The sequence below is a fragment of the Danio aesculapii genome, chromosome 3, assembly GCF_903798145.1.
Source record: "Danio aesculapii chromosome 3, fDanAes4.1, whole genome shotgun sequence".
Lineage (NCBI taxonomy): Eukaryota > Metazoa > Chordata > Actinopteri > Cypriniformes > Danionidae > Danio > Danio aesculapii.
In genome coordinates this window covers 18202648-18217965 of record NC_079437.1, presented here as the reverse complement: position 1 = coordinate 18217965, position 15318 = coordinate 18202648, and the positions used below count along the sequence as shown (strand labels likewise).

The 15318-nt window shown below is 34.6% G+C and overlaps 1 protein-coding gene across 1 annotated transcript in view; it reads right to left on the bottom strand.

The window, feature by feature from the left end:
* zgc:123297 (uncharacterized protein LOC641563 homolog) overlaps nt 1-8398 on the bottom strand; it is a 26636-nt gene extending 18238 nt beyond the window's left edge. Inside the window, 5 exon segments of the mRNA XM_056449553.1 lie at nt 528-635; nt 2574-2846; nt 5984-6334; nt 8110-8185; nt 8281-8398. Coding sequence (XP_056305528.1) covers nt 528-635; nt 2574-2846; nt 5984-6334; nt 8110-8167 — 790 coding nt within the window. The 5' untranslated portion in view covers nt 8168-8185; nt 8281-8398.
* Between the last annotated feature and the right edge of the window lie 6920 nt (nt 8399-15318).

Below are 15318 nucleotides of genomic sequence, written 5' to 3'. Positions count from 1 at the left end.
GATCTAAGATACAAACTTTCCTTTATGTGACAAAGAACATACACATTGCCTTTTTGTGGATGCACAGAGACAGATATGAACTCATGCCAAAAATAAAATGACTTTTTAAATTACTTTATTTTAAAATAATAACTGCAAGATGTAAACTGAGAGGAAAATATAAAGAAAAAGAAAAAAGTAGGATAAAAGTAGCAATTACCTTTTAAATTGTTCTCCATTTAAAGGGTGAAAACAGATTTTCATAATTAATTGATTCGCAGCATTCAGATTTTTCTTTTAGATCAGACAATTATTTTATAAGCCAAACATACAGTATGTATTCATCAAAAGCATATTAGTGGAAAAATGGATCTAAAATACAAACTTTCCTTCATGTGACAAAGTACATACACATTGTCTTTTTGTGGATTCACAGAGACTTTAAAGAGTACAACTCTGACTTTAAGAAACAGAACTGCTGGACTACTGTTAGTGAAGAGAAATGATCTAAAAGTCTGAAGTTCCAAGCTCAAATACAAATATTTCACCTTTGTATTTATGCAGAAGCACAGCAAACATCATTGCAGCAAAACCACTGAGCACAACTAAAGCTGAAATCAGGATGGCTGCTGTCCTCCACATTTTAAACACTTCACCTGTAAAATAAAAAAGTTATTAATTAAAAATAAAAATGATTAATTATGTAATATATGATGATATAATGGGGCAACGCGGTGGTGTAGCGGGAAGTGCTGACGCTTCACAGCAAGAAGGTCGCTGGTTCGAACCTCGGCTGAGTCAGTTGGCATTTCTGAGTGGAGTTTGCATATTCTCCCAGTGTTCGCGTGGGTTTCCTCCGGGTGCTCTGGTTTACCCCACAAGTCCAAAGACATGCTGTACAGGTAAATTGGGTAAGCTAAATCGTTTGTAGTGTGTGTGAATGAGTGTGTATGGATGTTTCTTAGTGATGAGTTGCAGCTGGAAGGGCATCCGCTGCGTAAAACATATGCTGGATAAGTTGGCGGTTCATTCCACTGTGGCGATCCCCGGGTTAATAAAGGGACTAAGCCGAAATGAAAATAAATGAATAAATGATGATATATGTGTACTGCACACACACAAACATATTGTATATTGTTTCTCTGTGTAGCAATTAGCTCAAAAATGAATATTAATAATTAATAACTATTTAATTATTAATATATAGACTAGCTTTACCGTTAACTGAATAGCAAAATTAATAATACAATCAACTCAAATGCTTGTCCATTGAGCTAAAAATTTAATTGTCTTAATTCAAAGCCCAAAGAATTAATTTTAAATAAAAATAATAATAATAATTTTTAAAAATGGTATTAATCTTACTGAGATAACAGTATCAGAAGTTAGTCAGCATTTAGCATTATCAACACATTTAAAGTGACTCGTTCTGCATGTGAAAGCAGACAATCAAATGTGAGTACAATAATTAAACGATGATTATGGGAATGTATGAACAATATACATCTATATACACTGTAAAAAATAGCTGTGAATTAACAGTTTCCATATTTTGTGATTCACAAGTGTTTTCCGTTTATTTACGGCTGCTCTGTCGACTTTTACTGTTGAAAATTCAACTCTACAGTTTAACAAAGTGACTTTTATTGACATTTTAGTAGTTTGAAGTAATACAATGTATAAGAAATAATATTTAATAGGGAAATTTGTCTATTTAATAACAGAAAATGTACTGGCAGTTTATTACAAGGTTTTTGTACCATAATATACAAAACCAACCCAGACAATAAATCATTTTAAACCATGGGTGCCCAAACTTTTTTGTTTGAAGGGCCAAAAACCAAATATCATTGAGAGCCATGGGCTGAAGGTAAATATACTAAACTATATCATATTAAATTTGCCATGGGTAATTTCCTATTTTATTTCCTAATATTTCAAAATAAATAAAAAAACATAACTGTAAATCTACATACTACTAATGTAGTATAACTTTTTAAATGATAACTTGATACAATAAAAACAAACAATCACATTTATAACACAGTGGAGTTCAATGCTGAATACACTAGTCAAGCAGAATCTGAAGTCTTACCAAAGTCTCTACATTGTTGGGTGACATTTTTAAACAAAATCTGATTCGTTTACACCATAAAATTGAAACATTTAATTTACCTTTTAACAAGAATACAAATAAACAAGGGGTTACATTAAATCTCAAAATAATCTCAAAACCATCTCCATCATTTCTTAGATGGGATGGCAGACCAAAGGTTACCATGGACCAAATTTGGCCTGTAGGCCCTAGTTTGGGCATCTCTGCTTTAAACTATCAAAAATGTTTATAAAAGTAACTTTTCAAGGTTGAAAGTTGTTAGAGGAAAGCTCAATGTCCCGTAATGCAATTCAATAGCATAAATAAATAGGGAAACATAAAAACATGAATCACAAAGTACAGAAAACTGCTAATTTATGAATTTTTTTAAAGTGCACGTAATCCAAAGTGAGACCAAAGACCACAACCTGGCTACAATTCATCATTTATAACCATAAAAATCTGCATAAAATGTTCAAATTAAAGTGTGAGTACTTACGTGAGGTGATGATCTGTGCCTCCAGCATGTGATGCTTCAGTGTGACTCTGCAGTGAATCTTGTCGTCGCTGTGATAAACAATGACTGTGTGTTTGATGCTGAACGTGCCTTCTTTCCTGTGCGTCTCTGTAGTTTCTGGCCTTAGACTGACTCCATCATGATCCAGCCACTCCAGATGCGGTTCAGGATACCAACCTTCAGATTGACACTGAAGATGAAGCCCTCCTGAAGGATTGAATCCGTCTATGGTGATCACCGGAGGCCATCCTAAAGCTAGAACATGAACAACAACATTCGCGTTTACCCATGTAAAGCTGATGAAATATTAAAAGACAAGCCCTAAAAATCTGTTTTTAAATCTATATTTTAAAAAAGGCTAACACTACAGTTGAAGTACAAAATACACACCATTAACTACTGACTTATTACCTGTAGATTATTAAGATATGAACACTTATAAAGAGTGTTCTTATTTTACATCCCTAATCTGACCCAATACCTACTGTAAACCCATCTACTTGTCAGGACCAGTAAATGGAAAGAACCCAAAAGCAGGTGAAAACAAATAATTGATTATACCATTAGTAAAAAAAATAGTCCATTAGTAAAAATGGCAAAAAACTAAAACAAATTCCTCTACTAGCAATGTCAGTTTCAGGGGGAAAAACTACAATAACTCAGTCCAACAAACAGGAAGGAAAAAATGCTCTTCAGCAGGCAGTCTTCAACTCAGTCAAAAAAATGAGAAAATGACAAAAGAAAATACTTGCAGACTAGTCGCTGGAATTGTTGGGGGAGAATGACTGATAATACCAGGAACAAAAATTAGACTAGCTGGTAGAACAGAGGCAGGTTGGAGGGGAATCGAGCAACAGTCAGAACCAGGCCAATGTCAAGGACATCATAAGAAACAATCAGGAGGAGCACAAACAAAAGAACATGCGGCTAACACAAACAAACAAAACAGATAGAACCAGGGGATTAGACTGGAGTCCTGACCCTACTACCTTAATAACCATTAATAAACAGCTAATTAGTAGTTTACTGAGCTAAATTTGATGGCGTGAATTGTACAATTAAATAAAGTGTGATGAAAAAGAATACCATACAGATAAGCAATGAAAATAGTTCCCAGCAGTAAGGTAACAGTGCTAAGTAATGGCCCGTTTCCATTACTGTGTGGTACGGTACGGTTCGGTTTGGTACGCTTTTATGGCCGTTTCCACTGTCAAAAAGCGTACCGAACGGTACCGTACCACTTTTTCGGCACCCTCGAAACCTTCGAAAGGGTACCAAACACGAGAAAGGGTACCAAAAGACGGAGCCACACGCGCAGCTGAACGCTATTGGTTTACAGATATATGTCATTCGCTTACGCAACAAGCCAGAATGAAAACAAAAAACCCGCCATGTTTAAAATACAAACACAGCGAGAGATTATAGCGGAATCACATATACATATAATAACGAGCCATGGTCGATCTGGGCTCAAACAAACCTTGTCATGGTCTGGATGAACAGCCACAAATCCAAGAAGAAGAGCAGATTTACCCTGTGCCCCGTAGTTTTTTACGAGCCAGTCTGAGGCGCGAGCGGTTTCGCTTTCTTGCTTGCGTGCGTCTAACATTATATCTGAAATAACAAACTTCTTGAGCTGATGATAATAACCTGCGCTTGATTATTGACGTGCTTTTGAAACCCGATCCTGTCAGACACTGACAAACGCGAGAGTGAAGCGCGGAAAAAACAAGAGAGGAGCCGGAAAAAAAGGTGCACATTGTTTTTGAGCAGACGTGAACACACTGCCTTATTTAATTATTATTGTTATTATCACCTTTTGGACTAATATGAACTCAGAATGATGGAATTGTTCTCTAACAGAGGCTACATGTGCTGCTGAAGATTGCAGACACGGATAAGAGGTTTTCACTGACTGTAGGCTATATTTTGTGTTGTTTTGAACCTAAATATCGACGAAATGTCTGCTGTGTGTGCTCTTCTGTAGTTGGTAACATATCGGAGACTGTAAGGGGCTGTATGTGTTTATATATGTTCATTTATTTAGTTATTTAATATAATTACAGACGTTACAGTAGGCTGTTTCACATTGTCATTGATCTGCAGCTATAACCAACTCATGTTCATTGAAAAGTTAGTAATAAACATTTATACACAAGTATTTGAGTGTAAAGCATCTGTTTTGTGAGAAGTGCATTTCATATGATAAGTGAGTGACCCGTACAGCTTTAATGTAGACATTTCCTCGAGCTAGAATGACGTCGACTGAAACTTTCTGTCATACACCACGCCCACCAAAAGGGTACCCTTGTTAGTGGAAACGCAAGCCTGATAAAGGTGACACGTACCAAACCGAACCGTACCGTATCAGTCAGTGGAAACAAGGCATAACAGCATTGCTCCTGCTGGGAATTATGGTACAGCAGCAAACTCTCTTGATTATTATGCTGGGAGTAGAGTTCCTAGACTAGAAAAGAGCAACTTTTAATTTTCTGTCAGTCTTAGTACATGATGTAACTACAGAAGAGTCAAGATTTAAATAGGAAAATTATCAAAACACTTTTGGACAAAAACTGGCCAAATGGTCTTATGTTTCTTATGGTATCTGATTCAATGATCTATGATTAGCTAAGCTAAAACTGCCAAAACATCGGCTGAATGGATCCAACACACACATACATATTATATATATATATATATATATATATATATATATATATATATATATATATATATATATATATATATATATATATATATATATATATATATATATATATACGCGATGGTCACTTTAATAATGCAAGTTTTTAGTTTTAAGCATGGGCAGCACAGTGGGTAGCACAATCGCCTCACAGCAAGAAAGTCATTGGTTTGAGCCCCTGCTGGGTCAGTTGGCATTTCTGTGTGGAGTTTGCATGAATTTCCCATATTGACACATGGATTCCCTTCCTGGTGCTACTGTTTCACCTACAGTCCAGAGACATGCGCTATAGGCGAGTTGGGTAAATTGCTAAATTGTCCGTAGTCTATGTGTGTGAATGCAAGAGTGTATGGGTGTTTCCCAGTGTTGGGTTGCAGCTGCATAAAACGTGCTGAATAAGTTGGCGGTTCATTCTGCTGTGAAGAGAATACCTCCATAACTGTCATCCACGCATCACTGCTGCATACATAAGAATTCTGAAATTGAACCGTACTTATTATTCCCCTTTTCACTAGACGTTAAATAAGTCTCTGGTGTCCCTAGAGAGTGTATGCAAAGTTTCAGCTTAAAATACCCCACATATAAAGTTTTATAACTCTTTGAAACCACACTGTGTTTAAGCCCCTTATAAAACAGGTCCCCTTTAATATAAACTAAATGTAAAATCCATAATTGATCAGTTTCTCACCTTCAACTGTAAGATCAACTGTGGCTTCATTATTTGAGGATTCAGACCCAATAACACACTTATAACGTCCTTCATCGGACAATTTGACTGATGATAGTCTGAGCCATGCATTTCCTCTCTGTAGCTCTTGATGAATGAGATGTGTTCTCCCTCTGTAGGACTCAATCTGCTCTGTTTCTCTGTCTTCATGATCCTCATAGAGATGCACTAGCGAGTCTCTCAGGTCAGATCTCCGCCACTCCACTCTCATGTCCACAACACTGATGTTGGGTTTGACTGAACAGGACAGAATCACGTCATCACCGACTGAAGCAAATACAGCATATGCAGCTCCTATTACCTCATACTGCTCTGTGAAAGAGGGACAAAACATGTTTAAGGATTTGCCATTAAGCATTTATGTTCTAAAACTTTTATTTTGTGATGTATAATTATGTATTTATTCTTTCCAATAAAGGGCATGGTGGCTCAGTGGGTAGCACAATCGCCTCACAGCCAGAAGGCCGGCTGGGTCGTTGGCATTTCTGTGTGGAGTTTGCATGTTCTGCCCATGCTCGCGTGGGATTCCTCCGGGTGCTCTGATTTCCCCAACAAGTCCAAAATCATGTGGTATAGGTGAATTGGATAAGCTAAATTTTCTGTAGTGTATGAGTGTGAATGAGTGTGTATAGATGTTTCCCAGTGATGGGTTGCAAGTGGATAGGCATCCGCTGCGTAAAACATGTGCTGGATAAGTTGACAGTTTATTCCGCTGTGGCGACCCCTGATGAATAAAGGGACTAAGCCAAAAAGAAAGTGAATGAATGAATGAATCCTTTCCAATAATGTGTCTTGTCAATGATATCTCACGCAATTCGTAACTTTTTGATTCAGTGGCTATTCGTAAGATCTCATTTGTGCATTTAAGCATGATTTGATCATTCCCAATGCCACGCCTCCTTTTAAAAAATGTTACATTATTGTATGACTCTATTCGAACAGGAAAACGACTGAACTGAAGTTCGTATAAATTAGCGACTAATCTGACAAAACATAAAATTGTTACGTTTTCTCATCAGATCAAGTCTTGCACATGGTCACAAATCAAAAAGTCTTTTTTTTTTTTTGTTACTTGAAGTCTATCAGGTTTCAACTAAATTTTTTTGTTAAAAGTTTTAAAAGCATACAGTAGTTCACCCAAAAACAAATATTCTGTCATCATTTACTCATCCTCTAGTTTAAATTTCTTTCTTTTGTTGAATTCAATAAAAGCATATATTGAAAAGGGACGGCATGGTGGCTCAGTGGGTAGCACTGTCGCCTCACAGCAAGAAGGTCGCTGGTTCGAGTACCGGCTGAACCAGTTGGCATTTCTGTGTGGAGTTTGCATGTTCTCCCTGTCTTTGCGTAGGTTTCCTGCGAGTGGTCACACCTCCAGTCCAAAAGACATGCGCTATAGATGAATTGGATTAACTAAATTGGCCTCAGTGTACGAGTGTGAATGAGTGCGAGTGTGTACGGGTGTTTCCCAGTGCTGGGTTGCAGCTGGAAGAGCATCCACTGTGTAAAACATATGCTGGAATAGTTGGTGGTTCATTCCGCTGTGGTGACCCCTGGACTAAGCTGGAGAAAATGAATGAATGAATGATATACTGAAGAATGTTGAAAAACTACTATGGATGTCTGCCAGTTAGACGTAAGTAAATGATGAGGAAAAGATCTTTTTTGGGTGAACTATCCCTTTCAGCCAGCTTAATTAATGTGAGTTGTAGGAATGGTGTAAAAAAACAAGACAAAGCCCTTTTCTAAACAAATTAATTAATAATAGAAAAAGCATATTAAAGCCAGCATCCAATCTCCTTCTACATTTCACATTGTATTAACTGAGCTAAAAATCAAGACAAAACCTATTTACTTTTCTATAGTTTTGACAAGTTCTGACACAGTTATTTTTGATGCATATTTCTTTATGTGAGTATATGTGATTTGTGCACGACGTACAGTTAAGTCGTTATCATTTTTAAAAATGATCCCTGCATATTGTAGTTGGTCAATGACCAGATTACAGTACATTGTGCCCTACATAAGTTACTTATTAAACGCCTTTTCCCCTCTTTCTTTCATGTGTGAGCACTTCAAATTTTTACCTGAACTTGAATCTTTAATTCCACCAGCAATCAGCAGCAGCAAATAAATAAACATCATGCCTGAAGAGCACAGGTGCTAAAAAAGAAAAGCATTTTAGTTTAAAAAAAAAAAAAGCACACAAGTATTAATGTTGATATATTTTTTAACATTTCATAAACCCAGAAACCTACCTTTTCATTTAAAAATGTTGATTTTTCTCACCTTCAAATCAACTCTGACGCTTATTTAAGAGTGTGTATAAATAAGATGTTCATAAGAGACTGAAATCATTTCTGGTTTAGTTTCAGTTCCACGTATCACTAAACAACTGATAACACAGTACCTCCCATCTCAGTTTATAAGCCATTTTTCTGAAGTCACTATCTTCAGGTTATGAATAGGATTTATTACTGAAATTGTGTGTTTAGGATGAGCTTGTTAAGTGGGTTAAGTAGTGTATAGAATTATGGCTACATGTGCATCTCCAGGCTAAACCTTCTATTAATGTTTCAACAACAAAAGTGTTGATACATCGGTTTAATAAAAATAATAACACAAATTATATCAAGTTATGTGTATTTTAGGGACATTTTGTCATGAAGAAATGTAATTAAAAACACACATGAGAGATATTTTTGACAGTGTCCACCTCCTGAATCATACATTCAGCTTTAATTATCGTTAAATAATTAAGTCTAATTTAAATGTTGTTTTTCTGTTAAATAAACATTGGCATGAAATATCTATATTCTGTATTATTTGTGATTTCAGTAATAAAACTTGTGTCAGTCCCTGTATGTTCATAGTCAACTCTGTTACAAGTCATAACAATCTTTAAAGCGCTGATAGAAATGGGCATGTAACTTGCTTCAAGTGATGTCATTTCCTCCGGTGGGAAACTCTGGAAGGCATTGAGGCATGTCATATATTCTTCCCTCATTTATGTGCACTAATATTTAGGATAGACCAATACTATTCATTATTTGTCAACTCTGTTATTGTGATTTTATTAAATATCTCCTTCACTTCTAAAAAAAAACAATAGAATGATGGAAATACGTACAATTCGGTTTTAGACATGCCATTTGGCATCTAGTTTGAGGTTAGCATCTTGAGCTAAATGACAAAACGGCGGAAAATGTCAACTTTGATATATTCAACTCTGTTAGTGATTTTAATTTAAACAACAATTAGCAACAGAATTAAATAAAAAAAAAACATCCCCTACATCATATTAGGCATGGGCCGGTATAAGATTCTGATGGTATGATAACCTTGGATGAAAATATCATGGTACTACAATTACTGCTCTAAAATATATTCTTTTTAAATGTCTGGGTAAAAAACAAAAACTTTTTTTGCTCTTAAAACAAAAAGATTTAAAATATTTTGGAATAGTAAACATGTCAGACTAAATAATTAAACCGATTTATTTACTAATTAAAAAAAGCATCTTTGGATATTTTTTTCTGCTAAAGAAACTGTTGTCCTAAAAAAACAACAACATTACGGAAAATTGTGGCGGTTTTAAAACCTTGACTTTTCCAAACCGCGGTATACCTTGAAAATGGTTATCGCCCCATGCCTACATCATATTTAGGCCTTTTGCAATACATTACATTAATAATGGGTTCAGTTTACTGTATATTATACATTTGTTGTATATCATTCCACTTTAGGAATGAGTCAGAAACACAGATCTCGCTTTTAAGACAGCAAAACACACAAAATACAGTGCTCAGTATAAATGAGTACACCCCATTTTGTAAATGAATATATTTATCCATTTCTCAGTGAATATAGGTCATATATTTTGGTGCATTTAAACAAATTGAACATATTTATTAAAACAATATTTTAGTCACCAAACATCTTTAGAAATGGAACGATTTTACATTTAAATCCAAAATTACTAACACCTCATTTTGTAATTTTTTTTGTTTCTCTTGAATTTTTTTAATGTTTATTTAATATTTTTCCCTAATATAAAATTGGGCTACTAATTTTGGACCGTTATCAGTTATTTTGTTAGATTAGCTCCAGCTTTGGCTTCAGTACTGATTACTCTAATGTATATGCACGAATATAATATTGTAAAGCTTCCTGTAGAAAATATTCATTTAAAAAGAGATTTTTGAGGGGTGTACTCATATACTGTACGTTGAGCACTGTATATGCTAATCTTCCAAAATGCACCAAGGTATTTATATTTAGTGTATTCTGAATGTATTATAGCATGAACAGTCAAGCCAGTTTGTGCAAATTGCGAAGAAATATTATTAAATTCAAGTCTTTTATGCCCAAAGCAGAATCATTTTTGAATCACTTATTTGTATTTATGCATGGACCTGTTGACTATTGCGTCATGACTTCACAAATGAAGGAACACATTATTAGTCATTTGTTTAATAATTAATCGCAGCCACAAGGATTTGTGAATGCATGAAGCTCAATTGAAAACTGTCACAAACTTGTTTAATGCCTATTTTAATATAATTGTAACCATTGATGTTGTTGTTAACAGCACTGCAAATGTACAGCTCTTTTTAATGACTATTTTTGTGAGGATAATTTAATCTTTTAAAAGTGTATTTTTGCACTTGTTTATGCTTAGTCCAACTACAATCGCCAGCAGGTGGCAGCATATCCCTAATTTCATTAAATGACGAGTGTAAAATTAGTTATTTATTTTATTTATCTACAGTTGTTGTTCACTCCATTGACTCGAGTCAGAAAAAAACAACACTACGGAAGTAAATGAAGACCATCAACGGGAAGTACAAGTCAATGTTGACCAAACATCTAGGAAGTGAGTTACTGTAATTTAATTAATTTAGAAATAAAGCTATTTTCTTTACATTCTTTTTAAATTAATTAATAATCAAATAATTGAATTATAAATGCACGAATTTAGAATCATTCAGTAATGAAACATTGCTTCTTTCTGTGTGCAGTAAAAGAGTGTTGAATTGCATCCTGCACGTACTGTAAATAAACTAAAATGTTACACACAATCATCATATTAAGTAAAAGTTATTTAACATGGCAGCCATTCAACATTTAGGATATTTTAATTTTAAGTAGGATTTCAAATGGCAGATGACAAGTTACATTAAGAGATCAAAGTAAAATAATGCAATCATTTGAAAGAAAAGTTTACATTATATATGAATTCGTCTACACAAAATTCTGAATCCCAGCTGACTGCCAACATTGACACTGTATAGCTGTAAAGATCGTCGTAGGAATATGTGGCATATATTTCTCACATGATTTAATATCAAGATCATGCTAAATGTGTAAAAAATTATGAAAAAAACCCATGTAAAAAAGTGTTTACGATGAAATACAAAAAATAATGCTGATGATTATTATGCGAAGAGAATGACGGTAGGCTTTATTAAGAATATAATGTGTGTGGAGTTGCCTCTTAATTATTGTTTTTATTTATTTTTGTTTGTTAGTTTTTTAATTTTTGCCTCAGTTTTTCTTTCTGTTTATTTGAGTGGATAAAGTTTTGCCTTTGCTGCTGATCAAAAATGACCAATAGGGGTCGTCAAAACACATCTTTTCAACATTTCAACACTTGTCTGATGTCCTGAGTTTTTCTAGTCACGATGAGACGAAACATGCAAGACAACCCGATTAGTTGGTAATACAAAGTCATACTAATGTTTTGTGCGTAATTTTTACTAACAATCTTTCCAATTATCATTATTATTGTATTTATTGTTCTTTGGTGACATGGTGAAATGGCATAATGCTTGTGTATTTTGGGTACACTTTTTTTAAGCCATTTTTTCAATTTATCATTGTTATTGAAGTTTTTTTTATTGGTTTACATCATGTAAAACGGCGAAATGACATCAAATTAGTAATAATAATATATACACCAAAATCTTAATTTGATCAAATTTAAAATGCATCTTGTATTCTCAGGGAACGTTTAAAAGGTTATCAGCGAATTACCTACATACAGCGAATTTTCCCCTACATATATTCTACATAATCCCCTACATAAATATATTTATATAAATATATAATATGTATATATAATTTAATTTAAAACGTATTATTAGCTATTTTCATAGTGCTATTCTTTTTTAGATATAGTATTTTGTTCTGAGTATTAGTATTTAACAGTATAAGTATTTTTATTATACATTTTTAATTACAGATTTATTAAGTGGTCATGTTATCTTACTTGTTATAGCTCCTTATAATGCCAACATATGAAAAGATACTAGTCAAAAGTGAATAGCTGATATCACCATAGAAGTTCATGACGAAAAAAATTGAAATGCGTTACAACTCAAATGGTAGATATTCACTAATGAAATGAGTATTAGTATCTAATGAAGTATTAGTCATTTCTAATGAATGTGTATGAGCATCCAATCAAACAAACATCAATTTGCATCTAACGAATTAGTAATAAAAAAATACTATTGACCACTAATGCTAGTACACAAGTGCTTAATGGGAAAAACACTAGTAGCTCTAAATAAATACTAAGCATTAAGTTTGCAGTTGGTGTAATTGCATCATCAAACTAAGCTAAACTTTGACCTCAGCCCAAAAAAGACTTTAAAGCAGCAACTCCCTTGGCTTTCCTAGAAATAAAGCTAATACAGCAAGCTAATTCCTTAGAAGAGCTGATACACCCTGCTCCTGATCTTCATACTTTAATTATTTATTCATCTGACGCACCCAATTCCAGTCTGAAATGATGAGCTGAATTAGGTGTGTTAGTTGAAGAAGCATCAGAATGTGCAGTGCTGTAGGAAGTGGGGGATGGAGTATTGATACTACAGTAATAATAAAGTAAAAGTATACAGTTCTCATTTTCATTTCTACTTGAGTCAAAGCACAAAAGTATTAGATTTTTTTTATGTTCAAGTCTACTGACGAATGAGGGATCCACACACACATTCAACAGATGACAACAAATTTAAAAAGGGACTTTTTGTAAGATTTTGTATGGAGTGTTGCGTGTCTGCACATTTAGCATGACAAATAATTCACTTTCATACAATTATAAATCGAAAACCCAAAACTGTACAGGTGAAATACTGGAGGGATTGTTGGATAGTGTCTTGGGCCCAAACAAAATCTGCAAACGCAAAAAATCCGCAGATTTTATCCCATCATTGAGTCTATTTATTTACTTGTGTGGATATTTATTCAGTTTTTACATTAATTTCAGTAATAATATTGATTAATATGAAAGTGTTCATTTGACTTATTTACAAAACAGTTTGTAAAGTAATATTTTCTGTCTTTTAGTAGATATATTACATGAGAGACTTCTTTTGTTTACCAAATGAAAGGATCTAATTGGATTTACATTAAATAAAAGTAAAAGAGGTATTTTTTTATTTCATATATTAACATTTTAGTTGCAATACTTCCAAAACCCTTACACAAAAATCTGCAGATTTTTTTACAAAATTCTGTGAAGAAATAGTCCTGTGATGCTTTGCAGAAAAAATTACGAGAGTAACTTCTATTAAACTGTAAACATTCAGTTTTTTTAATGGGTGCAACTATGGTGTTATACAATGGAGGTGTCATTGGTCTTCGTACTGGTCATCTATAAGATTTAAATGGAAACTTATTAGAATTAACAAATCATTTTCAGGAACCAAAAATATCCCAGAAACCTCCAGACGAGTTTTCCACAGCAATATGTCAGACATGCTAAATGTGGCCCGGGGCTACAAAACCAAAAGTGTCAGTATTTGGAGATTAAAGCCTGTGTGAAATCTAAATCTTAAATGTTTATTTTGCTAGCACGCATTGTTATTCTTAAGGTGAATAATTAATCCATGCAGGATAATCGAGGGGGGAGAGGATGTTTGTTCTGGTAATCTTCAATCAAATCTGAGCACCTGCTTCCACCTTTGTTGTGGTCGTCCTTCTGTTGATGACATCAGCTTGAGGGCTTCCATAGCAACTGTATATTGGTATTCTTAACCCTGACCTTCTTACTGTAAGTTTGCTAGAGGGAGTGATGCGCAAAAGAAAGCTCTGCCGTCTACTCAATATTCAGTTTCAGTTAGAAGTACATCAACAAACTAAAATAAAAGTCTCAGTAGCTTCAGGTTCACATGGACTTTAAGATTTGTGCATTATCTAAGAGCGGAATAAGGAAGGTATCATAATTTTGTTTAGATAAGGACAATATTTGACCGAGATACAACTATTTGAAAATGTGGAATAAAAAAAAAAAAAAATCTAAATACTGACAAAATTATCTTTATAGTTGTCCAAAAGACATTTTTAACAATGTTTAATAATAATCAAAAATTATTGATCGAGTTTTGATGTATTTTCGCTATTGCTTTTTGGCATAAGGGATGCACAGTGTATGTAATGTAATGTAATGCGTATTTATATAGCGCATTTATCATGTATGGCCATACACCCAAAGCACTTCACAATCATGAGGGGGTCTCTACACTCCACCACCAGTGTGAAGCATCCACTTGGATGATGCGATGGCAGCCACAGGACAATGGGGCCAGTGCGCTCACTGACACCAGCTATAGGAGAAGTGTAGAGACAGTGATAGAGCCAATTCGGTGGATGGGGATGATTGGGAGGCCATGATCGTTAGGGCCGATTGTGGGGCTTTGGCCCAGACACCAGGGCTACACACCTACTCTTTACGAGAACTGGCATGGGATTTTTAATGATCACAGAGAATCAGAACCTCGGTTTAACATCTCATCCAAAAGACAGCGCCCAATGACAGTATAGTGTCCCCTTCACTTTTACTGGGCTGCCATCCAGGTACTGACCAGGCTCAGCCCTGCTTACTGTAGCTTCAGTGAGTAACTGGTCTTGGGCTGCAGGGTGATATGGCTGTGGCATATAATTTCAGCATTGATATCACAACGTGATCATTCGCAATACTCACATCAGAGGATATCCAATGCTGAGTCTGGATTATAATTTATCACTTTTCTATGCTTTTACTTTCTTTATTAGATATAATGCAGATGCACAACACCTACAGAATCATCCAAATCCCAACAATTATAAATTCTTTCCAAATAGATATTCAAGTCATCTGGTGAAATTGTATTCACATGGCAATTTATATGGCAGACTAACCAAATATCGCAATGTTAGATTATTTCCACTATTCAGACCTACTTTCCAAAATGTTCCCATGCAGCATAAGACATGGTTTTGTGGTCCAGTGTCACAAATATCCATAGTAA